Below are 13,848 nucleotides of genomic sequence, written 5' to 3'. Positions count from 1 at the left end.
CAGAGGGTGAGAGACAGAGGCTGCAGAGGCAGCAGGAAAGAGTTTGCAGAGGGAGGAATGTGGACGGGATGGAAGAGACAGAGGGGAGGAGCCATGGGAAGAGGGAAGCTCAGTGGGTAAGGAGAGTGGAGACTGAGAGCTGCATGTTTCAGTTCCCTTAGAACCCCTCTCACGGGTCCTTCCTGTTTAAAGTGATAAGCTCTGTACATCAGGAGACACCGGAAGGAGACTGCAAGCGTGGCCTGAGACTCAGAAGTAGGAGCATTGGAGAAATTCCAGATGGCAGGGTGCCCACGTACCCAGTATAAAGGGTCTCTGTCCAACAGAAGAGGAGGTAAGCCATCTGCCACAGGTTTCTCCCCAGGACACCATAATTTTCAAGGGAAAATGTCCAGGGCTGGCCCATCACAGCATCCTTGACAGAGGGAAACTTGAGCCAATACCATGTCCAAGCTGCCCATGAATGTGCAGACCCTGTGGACCATTCTGCAAGGGAATATCTCAGCAGAACTCATTAATTTGTGTGCTTCTTCAGGTTTCTGGTTCTAGTGAAATGTTTCCCCACATGAGACAAGGGAGCTCCTTCCCCTCCTCCATCTGCCTCTGCTCCCTGCGGTTTTGTTGGCTGGATTTTTATCCTTGTTTCCTGGCCATCAGAAAAGACACAGTCACACTGTGTGCAGCTCTGGTTACCGTGTTTCTGAAGAAGCCTCACTGTAGGGAGTTTTATGAGAACTGTATTTTTCCCCTGACAGGCAAGTGACAGCCAACTGGAGGAAAATGGGCATCACTTTGGAATGCCGGGACTTTGCTCCACTTTGGAAGTGAGTAGGGCTTACCTAGACTAGGACACAGAGGCCAGCACTCTCACACCTACTTAATACCCAGGTCCCACTGGTCACAGGGGTCAGGCCTAGGCAGTCTTGTTGATCGTAGAGCTAGGACTTTCAGCTCAGCTGTCTGCTTGGTTGTCCTGCTGGGCTAATTGTCTAAAGTGTTGTCAGGTGCACCTGACAGCAGATCGCTGTTCCGTGCAGCGAAGGATGGCCACTCTGAAGGGGTTGAAGGCCAAGGCTCATCTGTGGGCAGCACATGGCTGAAGGCATCACAAGACCACTATACACCAACCTGTGGTAGTTGAGATGTGTTTGGTTTCTGGTCTAAAGTTGACTCTACCTTATGCATTAGGAAGCTTAAAGCTGGCCAGAAATGCTTCCCTCAATCCCAAGGGAAAGTGGTCATTGAGCATGTGTTACAGAGGACGAGAAAGAGAATGAGAAACAACACGCAAGCCATGGCTTCAGAGGGATGTTGAGAAAACTTGGTGTAGGTAGCACATCTCTCTCCTCTGATCTTAAATCACTGGGGAGGTACAGTTTGAAACAAAGAAGATGAACATCTCACACAAGGGGATTATAATAACCACAGCACACGATATAGATGGCATTCACTCCATAGTGACTTAGTCTATGTTGAGTTCCACCGCCGGGAGCAGGATGGTTCACACATCGAGAAGGAAAACCAGCCCAGAGAAGTTGACCTGCTTCCTCCTTGGCAGTTGGCTGATCTGTTGATCAGTGAGTGACCACTAAGGCAAGTCAGTCCTGATGTACTTTACTGTCACCAGTGCCTGGGCAGAGACACTTGGGGACTGTGACCAGGTTATGGAATCTCAGAAGAGACAGCCCAAGTGGACCAGGGGCCCCAAGCCCATGTGATGGTCTCTAACAATGTGAATCTCAGAATGCAGACATGATATCCAAGAGGCCCAGTGAGTGTAATGTGCTCTTTTTATATTGCTGGCCACTAGAGGGAGCCCGTTGTGGTCTTTAGACTGTTACCTGAGCTCAGTCAGCTTATGATCAGGCTCACACATTTAACATCCCCCTTCCTCACTGTCTCCCTGATGGAGGCAACAGGAAGAGGTGCAGTCAACACCAGCTATTTGTACCCAGATCTCTGCACACACAATCCCAACATTGCTCAGTACTGTTTCCCTTGCAGTGGGGAAAACTGAGTCCCAGAGATGCTCATTGGCTTGCTCTTTGGACAGTGTGTGACTGGTTGGATCCCTGTTTTAATTCCTTGGCCCCAGATACGATGACCATTGTGGTAGCTGCCTGGGTCCCTTGCAGCCTCAGAGGTCAACCCCAGACCTCTCATTGACCGCCCTTCTCTCCTCAGATCTCCAGGATCTGTTGGACATGCTCTGGGACAAAGCTCATTGTCACCGTATGTGCATCCTGTGTCGTCTAGGCAAGTGTTGAATGAGATGGGGTACAGGAAGCACAGTGCCCAGATATAGACATGTTGCTGGGAACCTGCTTTTCCTCCCTGACCATAGAACCCTTTCACAGGACAGGAGCAGGGAAGTCAGGACAAACCAATCCCTGCAATCAGATCTCCTTTTAGGAAGGTCACATAAGAAAATCGACATTGACCCTGCCTCATTAGGCCCCAAATCCCACCAAAAAGAAAGCTGCCCTTTTCCAAAGTCCACAGGATAAGGACTGGTGAATGAATCTCTCTGCCAGCCTCATCCTTAGTTAAAATAAGGCTTCTCTTATAGGTGCTGGGCCACAAACTGAATCATGGACCCTGAAATTCCTCACCTGAGGATGAGCACACTCAGCATTAGTGACCTTGAATGTGGAGTCTGTCCTCACCTCTACGTCTCCCGGAAGATTGGCATGCCATTGCCTGAGCTCTTGAGGATCTCAGAGGCTCCACTGGACGTCATGAGAACACTCTGTGGAGGACAAAGAAATGGTTGCTCTTCCAACTTCCAACTACAGACAACCACCTGAATTACTGACAGGATTTGGAGAATCTACCAAAAGGGCCTCTTGGGAAAGCCTCCCAGTGGTTAGATACTGTTGTATCCCTGCCCAACTTAGACCCCTCTGTATTTTGACACTGCAAAACATGACCTGTGCCTCTTTGTCCTCTCAGATAACCCAGAAACCCTGTGTGAGCAGGCTAAGAAAGGATCTCAGAAGGGCCTTGAGTAATGAATGTGTTTCTCTTTCTGACTGGATCTCCCAAGAAGGGAGCTCTGCCAGCTGTCAGACCCTGCTGAACAACCCCTGCCTCCCCCACACACAACCTCAGATACATTCCTAAATATTGGTTCATGAAGAAGGTCCATTCAACCACATACTAGCTGCTAGGTATCAGGCCCTACTGAGCAATCGAGTCCCTACACCTTGTATGTCTACCAAGGCATGGACCTTGAATGACACTCATTTAACCCCACTAAGTGGCTAGTTACCGGGCCATGGCCAATGATCTGCCAGTCTACCCTAAACATACTGCTATTATTTGGTACCCACAGGAAACTATCCTACCACACAAGTGACGTTCTCCAGTGTTAATTACCAGACCCTGTGATACCTCATGACATCAACTCATATAAATTTTAGGATATCAAACCTTGGTATCCAAACACTCAGGCCATGATAACTCCTAGAATGGTAGCTGAAGGCCCTTGAAACACACACATTCCCCTAGGCAGCCTCACATATATGTCTAGGTATACATCCCTAGTGGTACCCGTGGATATCAGACCAACCACTGCCAATCCAGTATATTAACAGGCCTGGATGGACACTAATTCTACCCATTAGGTATGGGATGCTGCAGGACACCCCCTTTTACTGATCCTCATGGCAACACATTCTTATTCTTTATGTCTCTTGGACACCCTACCACCACAATGTCAAAGACATAGGGCAAGGTTTCAGATCCTGCTAGGTAAACCCTACCTGACAGCCACATTCTTCTTATACACTGGATATCAGGTCTCCCTACGAATCCCCCACCTTCAGTTAACCCCATCCAATGGGTATTACGTGTTAGCTCCTGCCAGGGACTCCCTTAAGAATAGTCAAATACCCTACATATAAACAGATACACATAGGACTAGGGATCACGTTCTTTGATTCCCTCCGTTAACATCAAAGTCCCTGGATGTACAGTTAGTGCCAGTGTCTGCTAGGTCTACCTCCTAATAGAGTCTCAGGTACATGACTATGTGTCAGGTCCTTCTCTGAAATACCTCCGCTAGAGGAAAACTTCAAATACACATGCATGGCAAGGTGTCCTGTCATGCTAAGAGTCTCCTCCCCTATAGCCAGTTACACCCATATACATAAGGATGGTGTAAGCTTGCAGGCACCTACCTTACATGTTAACCCTACTCTCTCTCTGGCTCTTTCTCTCTCTGTCTCTCTCTCTCTCTGGCACACACACACACACACACACACACACACACAAATAGAGATATTTAGAGAGAAGGAGAGAGGAGAGGCGAGAGAAAAGTAAGGGGAGGAGAGTGAGAGAGACAGAGATAGGAACAAAACTAGGGCTCATGTCCTACATGGTATCCCCACACTTACCTCAAAAGCCCCACCCACATACATGCATAAGTTTCTGGTCCTGAGAGTAATGCTGGCGTCTACAGTCAATGACAGAACACAGGGTGGGTGTCATGTCATGTCAGCTGTTCCTTCTGTCACAGCCTTTGCTCTGCCTGCACATTGGTCTTAGAGCATGCTAGATGTGCACTAACTTAAAACCAAAATTCAGAGAGACAGACACACAAACAGACATACATGCTCACATGTGTGCTTGGCTATGTTGTCCCTCCTGTTCTCTCAGGAACAGATGAAGCCTCACCAATCCACTCATGGCTATAACTCAAGTCCTACTAGTCCCTCCAGCCAAATCCACACATTCAGCTTTTCATGTAGGCTTTCCACATATCCACTCCTCCTCAGCCAAATCCCCATACACACACACACACACACACACACACACACCCATGCACACACCATTATGTCTAAGAGTCATTGCTTGAAAACTCTCCCTTGGAGTGGCACACCTTGGTATGCTCCCTACAGTCAATGGCTTCCGTACATGCCTAGGTCTTGTGTCCACCTCATTTATTCCTCCTGTAAAGCAAATCTCCAAACATGCATGTAACGCTAGGAGTCACATCATGCTAGGTGTCTCTGCCCCTACATCCACTGTCACAGATACACATAGGTTGTGAAGGCTGTTCCTGGCCTTGTATTCAAAACCAACTCTCTCTACCTTCTTTCATTCTTTTCTTTTCCTCCCCCACTCTCTCTCTCTCACGCTAGGACCCTGGTATCTTTGTTAATTCTGTACCATATACCCAAAGGCAAACACCTCTTACACATAAAGCCCTACTAGGTGACACACACCCTCTAGCCAAACCATCTCATACATAAACAACCAAATGTCTGGTTCTTCTAGACATTGCCTCCCCACGGCAAAGGCCCTAATGCACACACAGGGCTATGTTTCAACTCCTGCTGATTACGATCTTCCCTACAGCCAAAGCTACACATGGAAGGATAGATGTCGCTTCCTGTTGGCCTCCCTTCCTTCCCCGCTGCTCTTTGTTCCTCCACGTTTTATTCTCACCTTAGAAGTTTGGGAGACAGAAAACCAGACGGTGAAATTTCCTGCCATAAGTCTCTCAACATCTAGGACCTGTCTCTTGAGATTTCCCACAGACATCCATTTACACAGAAAGATGTCTTTAAAACACAGAGGGTTAATTGCTGAGCATCTGATACTGGCTTGGGGTTTTGCAGCTGCTGGCAGGTTACAGGACCCATTTCTTAGTGCTGACTAATATGGGAGATCTAGGCCCACTGTGGGTGTCTCCACCCCTGTAAGCTGTCTTGAATTGTGTAAGAAAGCAGACAGACAGCCATGAAGAATGAACCACTAAACATCTGTCTCCTGCTCTTGAGTGAGTTCCTACCCTCACTTCCCTGATGATGGACTTTGAGCAGGACATGAGCGCCAAATAAAACTTTCTCCACCAGTGGGTTGTGCCATGATTTCTATCAGAAATAGATAGTTACTATAGCGGTATATTATTTGTGTTTAATAAACAAAGCTTGCCTGAAGATTAGAGGGCAAAGCACTACACTAGTCAGCCATATAAGCCAGGTTGTGGTGGCCCACACCTTTAGTCCCAGGAGTCAGGAGACAGAAGCAGAAGGACCTGTGTGATGTCAAGACCACCCCGGGCTACACAAGATTGAATTTGTCTAAAAGAGAAAGCCGGGTGATGGTGGTGCATGCCTTTAATCCCAGCACTCGGGAGGCAGAGGCAGGCGGATCTCTGTGAGTTCGAGACCAGCCTGGTGTACACAGAGAGTTCCAGGACAGCCAGGGATACATACACAGAAAATACAAAAACAAAACAAAACTGATGATGAGCGAGAACACCCAGGGGAGGGCTACAGAAGGCTGCGGTCATCCTTTGACTTCTCCAGCCTCTCGCTAACATTTCCCCTGCAGTTCTCTCCATGCTCCCAGCTCCTTGGAGAGCTACAACTGAGTGGCTGCAGAGAAGCCAGAAACTCTCCAAACCCACAGGCAACCTCTGTTCATATGTCTACTCCAGAGCATGCTGGGGAGCTTTCATTAGGGCTCAGGGAAAGCTCACTTACACAGGATAACTAAGCAACATGACAAAGGCTGGGAGTCCATTCAACACCCAGCTAAGCAGAGGCACACATGCACTGAGCAGTTCTCAACCCTTCTGCGGGAAGGGAGCGCCAAACAACTCTGTCACATGGGTCACATATCAGATCTCTTGCATATCAGACATTTACATTATGATTCATAACAGTAGCAAAATTACAGTTATGAAGTAGCAATAAAAATAATTTTATGGTGGGGGGGTCACCACAACATGAAGAACTGTCTGGGCCGTGGTGGCACATACCTTTAATACCAGCACTTGGGAGACAAAGGCAGGCAGATCTCTGTGAGTTCTAAGCCAGTCTGGTCTACAGAGCAAGTTCCAGGACAGTCAGGAATACACAGAGAAATCCTGTCTCAACACCCCAACCCTCCCAAAAAAATGCTGGGTGGTGGTGGCGCAACCTTTAATCCCAGCACTCTCTGTGAATTTGAGGCCAGCCTGGTCTGCAAGAGCATTCCAAGACATTCCCCAAAGCGAGAGAAACCCTGTCTTGAAAAGCTAAAAACAAAACCAGAACAAAACTAAAAAACCCCCGAAAGAACTGCATTAAATTGAAGCATTAGGAGGGTTGAGAACCATTACCTTAAAGTTTTTGAGCCTTTTAAAATAGGAATTACTGGGCATGGTAGGGCATGCCTTTAATCCCAGCAATAGGGAGGCAGGTGAGAAAAAGGTAGGCAGATCTTTGTGAGTTTGAGATCAGCCTGGTCTACATAGTGTGTTTTAGTTCAGCCGGAGCTATATAGTGCGACCCTGTCTCAAAAATAAAATAAAGGAGCCAAGTGTGGTGGCGCATGCCTTTAATTCCAGCACTCCCAAAGTCAGACAGATCTCTGTGAGTTCAAGATCAGCCTGGTCTACAAAGCTAGTTCCAAAACAGCTAGGGCCATTACACAGAGAAGCCCTGTCTTAAAAACAAAAAACAAACAAAAAACCCCAGAAAACCCAAACAAACAAAATTAAATTAAATTAAATAGGGGTCTGGTAAGATGGCTCACTGGTTAAGAGGACCCAGGTTTAGTCCCTAGCACCTATATGGCTCACAGCTGCCTCCACTGCCTCAAAGTCTTGAGGTCCCAGGGTACCTGACACCCTCTTTTGATCTTAAAAAAAAAAAGAAAGAAAGAATAAAGAAAAGAAAGGAGTGGGTGGCGCTTTCGGAGGCAAGGTCTCACGTACCTCGAATGACCACTAGAGATGAGTTCCCCAAACTGACTATGTGTCTGCCTCCAATAACGTGATGGCTCAGCTCAGCATCTAGGACCCCAAGAAGGGCAAGAGTGGCTGCTCTCACCTGCAGTCTGGCCAAGATACTGGCTTTCTTGGAGTTGGAGGAGTAGCTCCTAGAACACGAGACACTGCAGAACCTCTTGGTCTTTGAGAAGAAAGCGTCTCTTGTGCCCACGATACCACACATCTCACAGACCGCTAGAAAGAGAAGCCGGCACGTGACTCCAGACATAAGTACTTCAAGTCAGACCAACCCATGGGCTCCTCAGAGTCCAGAGCACTGTGTCAACCATGTGAGTGAGAGGAGGAGGACAGCGCCTGTCGTTCTGTCAGGAGTGAGTCTCGCAACATGCTGCCTCTGCAGTCAGCCCCTCCAGCAGCTGCCACTCCATCTATCCACCTAAGATGGCAAGCGGTTCCTCCTGGGCCTGCAGCAAGAGCCAGTGCTAAGGGGCTGAAAACCCACACGAACACCTGCAGAACCTGGTGACAAGTTTTAGAGAGAGGACAGGGACAAGAGAGAGGTGCTGAAGTCACTTAGTATTTGTAGCTCTGTGTTCTCAGGGCCAAGTGGACAAGCTGTGTTTCCCTTGACTTCACCGTAGGTCAAACGGTGCTGTGGCCTGGGCCCCAGTGACATGGGCATCTGAAGTGCTTAACCAGCTTCCCAGGGGACCCATCTGCAGCCAGGGTCATGAACCAGCCCCTGGCCCAGTGGCTCTCCCTAGTGATTCCTGCTAGTATTGAAATGCTCAGATTTTGAGAAGGGCGAAAGATGAAAAAATGGGGGGAGAAGTCAAATGGTTGGAAGGAAACCGGACCCCACTGCCCAGGAGTGCAAGCATGAAGAAACAGGAGGGGCCGTCTGCAGATGGGAGCCTGCCTCTTTCCCAGGACACACTGCTCACACTCTGGAGTCCTGACACAGGGACTGGCAACCATCAAGATCCACCTCTTCGAGTCAACTGGCTTTCAGATGATCTTTGACCACTCCCTTCTGCCCACCTCCACGTCTGTCCGTCTGTCCGTCCTGACCCGAAGGTCACTATCCTGCATGTCTCCCTACAATGTGTGTTAACTTGTAGTCCATAAGCTGTTTGCAGGGCTGGAGAGATGGCTCAGAAGCTCAGAGCACCGGCTGCTCTTCCTGAGGTCCTGAGTTCAATTCCCAGCCACCACATGGTGGCTCACAGCCATCTATAATGAGATCTGGTGCCCACTTTTGGCCTGCAGGCATACATGGAGGCAGAACCCTGCATACATACTATATTTAAAAAAAGCTATGTGGGTCTCACCGCCCTCATGCCCAGGCGACTCACACTAAGGCAATGGCACCTACCAAGTGCTGAATAGATACAATAGACATGAGGTGTCAGAGAATTATACTAACTAGACTGCAGGACAGGGAATGACCCTCGAGGACAGTCCCTTAGATATCTGCATGGCTCTGCCCACATCACCTGCGTTCGCCCACAAGCTCCCGACTCCCCTCCATCTTTAAGGGCACTGTGAAGAAGTCACCTGGCTCAGAACCACTTCCATCCAGGGAGCGAGTGTTCCCAGGGCTGAGCAAATGCAGAGGTGAGGTGGGAAGCTCCCCGGCTTCCCGGTCTTCATTCTCTGCCTCACTCGACTCCTCCAGATAGGAGCTGCTCTCACTGCCCGCGCTGCTGTTGTAACTTCGGAAGCTGTCGTAGCCCCCGAAGAGTTCCAAGTCATCCTCCTCCTCTTCTTCCATTGGCTCTGAAGACGGCGTCTCCTAGAGGAAGATGGACATGTGCTTGGCCTGGGAAGAGAATCTGTAGACCTGCTAATCCACCTCGTGTGGGCTGGGAATTTGAACTTTGGTCTTCTGAAAGAGCAGTAAGAGTTTTTAATTGCTGAGCCATCTCTTCAGCTCCGTACAGGATTTTTTTTAAATTTATTTATTATGTATACAATATTCTGTCTATATGTATGCCTGAAGAGGCCACCAGATCTCATTACAGATGGTTGATCCACCATGTGGTTGCTGCGAATTGAACTCAGGACCTTTGGAGGAGCAGGCAATGCTCTTAACCGCTGAGCCATCTCTCCAACCCTCTACAGGATATTTTAATATGGACAAAACAGAATACGGATGGGGGCGCTGGAGAGATGGCTCAGCGGTTAAGAGCACTGGCTGTTCTTCCAGGTGTCCTGAGTTCAATTCCCAGCAATCACCTGGTAGCTCACAGCCATATGTAGTGAGATTTGGAGCCTTCTTCTGACCTGTATGCAGACATACAGACAGAACACTGTACACTGTAAGATTTATTTACTTAATAAATCTTAAAGAAGTCAGGTGTAGCGGCATGGCCCTCTAATCTCAATACTCAGGAGGCAGAGGCAGGTGGATCTTCTTCGAGGCCAGCCTGGTCTACAGACCAAGTTCCAGGATAGGCTCCAAAGATACACAGACAAACCCTGCCTCGAAAAGAAAATTAAGAAGGGAAAAGATGACACCTAGTCTACCTTAGCATAGCTAACTGCAAGCTGTGGTTTGTGTATGCCTCTGCTCACCACGACCTCTCACATGGGGAGCTTGGGCACAGAGCAAACTTCAGAGAACAATGTCCCTGAATCAATATTGTTCTCACACCACTATAAAGTCAAAAAATTATGCCAGGGATCAGAGCTCTATATAATAACACCGTGGGGAGAGGACTGGAGAGATGGCTCAGTGGTTAGGAGCACTGGCGGCTCTTCCAGGAGACTCAGTTCAATTCCAGCAACCATATGACAGCTCACAACTGTCTGTAACTCCTCCAGTTCCAGGGAACCCGACACCCTCACACAGACATGCATGTAGGCAAAACACCAATGCACATAAAATAAATGATAAATCTTAAAAACCAAAACAACAATACATTATTTAAATTAACTTGAATCAGGAGGACTTTAAATTAAAAAAAAAAAGTGGAACTATACTAAACACCTCAAAGGAACTTCCTGGGCAGACAGCATTTGAAACCCATTCTTCCCTGTTCAGTATAGGCACACCAAAATGGAGCCCTGGTTGTGCAGGAACTCACACAGTCTGGTAGATCAGACTGGCCTTGAACTCACAGAGATTTACCTGCCTCTGCCTCCACAGTGCTGGGATTAAAGGTGTGTGCTACCAGCACCTGGCTCAAAGACACATTTAAGGTCAGCAGCTGTGGTAATCCTGTTACTGCCTAGCACACTGCAAGTCTAGTCAGTAAACCTATTTTCTTCCTAACAGAGGGGGAGGCAAAGGCAGATAAAAATTGAGACCCAGACTGTCTCAAGGAGGATCTGAGCAGGATGCCACAGGCAGTAATTGCATGGTGGTATGGACCACAGCTTACTCTTAAGCTCGGATCTTAATCAACCACTGATCCTCGGGTCATTTACCTTCTGAGAACCTCAGTCTTCTCACCTGTGACAGAACGTGTTGGCTCACAGAACGTGGGGTACAGATATGATACTACTTAAAAACCAAGGGTTCGGGGCTGGAGAGATGGCTCAGCGGTTAGGAGCACTGACTGCTCTTCCAGAGGACCCAGGTTCAATTCCCAGCACCCACATGGCAGCTTACAACGGTCTATAACTCCTGTTCCAGGGGATCTGACAACTTCACACCAATGCACATAAAATAAAGTTAAATAAATCATAATAAATTATAAAAAAAAAACCCCAGGGTTCAAATACCACCTCTACTGCTTCCTAGCTGTACAATCCACAGCAAGTCAACTCCCATTGTCTCAGCTTCCACTAAACGAGGACAATAACACTTTATAAAAATATTTTGGGAAGAAAGGATGACAAAAGTAAACCATGAGAAGAGCGCTCCATAAACGTTGGCCATTATTACTGCGTGGAAAAGGGAAGAGACTTCAAATGGAAGGGGTGGTGGGCAACCGGCTACCGTGTCACGGAACACATGACCAAGTTTTGAAAACTGACACACTTGGTGGCAACCTCTTGCCCTTTGCAGCTGTGTCCACTTCCGGGGGGAACCAACAGGCTCTTTTAAGCCTTCCCTAATGGAGATGGTTGTGCCTAAAGTGGCAGACAGGCACATGAACGCCCAAGCGTGGAGTAAAAGTCAACTTATATTTCCCTTTACTTCCCTCGTGGAAGCGACAGGTCGCACAATCCCTAAAGCACGGGACCACGAAACCAAGAAGTCAAAGAGGTAGCGTCGCAGTTTCGAGCCCCGTTTCCTTGCCCCTGGATGGGGAGGCGTTTCCTCCCTACCTTCTTCCACGGACCGAGCCCACAGCTAAACAGGAGCAAAGACGAACCCGAGTGGTCTCCGGTAGGGACTAAATTTCTTACCTCAGTTTACTAACCCTGCACCTCTCCGCCCCCAAGGGATCGCTAAAACGACGCACTGCCGAGTGAGGCCTTCGGGGTTCCCTTTCCCGGAGGGGCTGAGCCCTCTCCCTCTTACCTCAGTGCCCCGCGATTTCTCCATGGTGCCAAATTTACCAGGTTCAGGAAGCCATATTGCCCTCGCTGCTGACCAAGAGTGTGCTCACTGGCTACTGCGCCTGAGCTGTGGACCAATCACACCATAGGAAATAGGAAAAGCCGGTTCCGCGCTCGCTCTCACCCCGCCTTCAACATGGAGGGGTTGGGTAGTCCGGGCGGTGATGGGAGTTGTAGTTTTATTCGGCGTGCACTAGAAGGGGCGCTGCCTTAGCAACGCATAAAACTCCGGAGGCTGCTTCTCTGTCTTTCTGTGTCTGCCAACTTTAAACCCTTCCCAGCACCTAGGATGGACGCGTCCAGGCGCCAGGCAACACTTCGCATCGTCCCTAGGGAGGAAGTAAAGGTGCTTTTCTACTTGGATGCCTAGAAGAAATGCCTAGTCTCTCTTTCAGCTCAGTCAGAAACTGGAATATTCTTAATCACTATGTATGCTATAAATGCTGTATTCACTCAGAATTCTCAGACTGGGGCTGGTGAGATGGTTTAGCATGAAAAGGAGCTTGACACACGAACTACCTGAGTTCAACTCTCCAATCCCACTCGCAAACATGGAAGGAGAGAACCGACTCCATGAAGTTGTCCTGACCTCCGCATGCACTCCGCCCCCCATATCAAGCAAACACACACGCACTAAATAAACAAATGTAATAAAAAAGGCAAGGACTGGAGAAATGGTTCAGTGGTTAGTGGCTATTTTTCAGAGGAGCAGGGTTTGATTCCCAGTTCCCACAGATCCATATTCATACTGACTTTTCTTTATTTTTCAGTTTTGATTATTTGTTTGCTTTTTGGGACAGGGTTTCTCCGTGAAACACTTTTTGCTGTCCTGGAACTCATTCTGTAGACCAGGCTGGCCTCAAACTTACTGAGATCCGCCTGCCTCTGCCTCCCAAATGCAGAGATTAAAGGCGTGCAACACTAGCCAGGGGTGTATAGGGGTGTGTGTGTGTGTGTGTGTGTGTGTGTGTGTATCCTGCTACTCTGCGCCATAGCAGTGTCTGGCATCCTCAGAAGACAGAGTAGGAACCACTACAACTGCAGTTACTGAAATGCATGAGTTGCCCTGTGGCAAACCAAAACCAAAACCAAAACCAAAACCAAAAAAAAATTACTGGGAGGAAGGTGGATCCAAGAATTCAAGGCCAGCCTGGTCTTGAGAGGGAATTCCAGGAGAAACCTGTCATAGAGTACACTAGACATATACTAGAGACACCTTGTAGCATTTTGGGAACAAAGAGGTTATTTTCTCTTAACAAGACTTTTTGTACTGAAAACAAATTTTTTTCTTTTTTTTTATTGATAAAAGGAGAATAGAAAAAAAATTTCCACCTCCTCCCAGCCTCCCATTTCCCTTCCCCTCCTCCCACTCTTCTCCCCATCCTCCCACCCTTCTCCCCCTCCCCCCACTCCTCTCCCCCTCCCTCTCCAGTCCAAAGAGCAGTCAGGGTTCCCTGCCCTGTGGTAAGTCCTAGGTCCTCCCCCCTCCGTCCATATCTAGGAAGGTGAACATCCAAACTGGCTAGGCTCCCACCAAGCCAGCACATTAAGTAGGATCAAAACCCCGTGCCATTGTCCTTGGCTTCTCATCAGCCCTCATTGTTCGCCAT

General features: G+C 48.4%; 1 protein-coding gene across 7 annotated transcripts in view; it reads right to left on the bottom strand.

Moving 5' to 3' along the window:
* LOC142843138 (lethal(3)malignant brain tumor-like protein 2) overlaps nt 1–12,282 on the bottom strand; it is a 30,378-nt gene extending 18,096 nt beyond the window's left edge. For 6 of the 7 annotated variants that reach the window (XM_075960047.1, XM_075960046.1, XM_075960049.1 and 3 more), the window contains exons 1-4: nt 12,201–12,282; nt 9,284–9,521; nt 7,827–7,960; nt 2,667–2,749 (exon numbers count right to left, since the gene is read on the bottom strand). In XM_075960047.1, the coding sequence (XP_075816162.1) occupies nt 2,669–2,749; nt 7,827–7,960; nt 9,284–9,521; nt 12,201–12,224 (477 nt within the window). In that variant the 5' untranslated portion in view covers nt 12,225–12,282 and the 3' untranslated portion in view covers nt 2,667–2,668. Of the gene's footprint in view, nt 1–1,293; nt 1,568–2,666; nt 2,750–7,826; nt 7,961–9,283; nt 9,522–12,200 lie in introns of those variants that run through there. The other variant, XM_075960044.1, reaches the window with a different exon arrangement.
* Nucleotides 12,283–13,848: the final 1,566 nt, after the last annotated feature.

This window comes from Microtus pennsylvanicus, chromosome 2 (genome assembly GCF_037038515.1).
Source record: "Microtus pennsylvanicus isolate mMicPen1 chromosome 2, mMicPen1.hap1, whole genome shotgun sequence".
In the NCBI taxonomy this organism is placed as follows: Eukaryota; Metazoa; Chordata; class Mammalia; order Rodentia; family Cricetidae; genus Microtus; species Microtus pennsylvanicus.
Note: the sequence above shows the minus strand (reverse complement) of the source record. Positions and strands in the feature narration are given on the sequence as shown.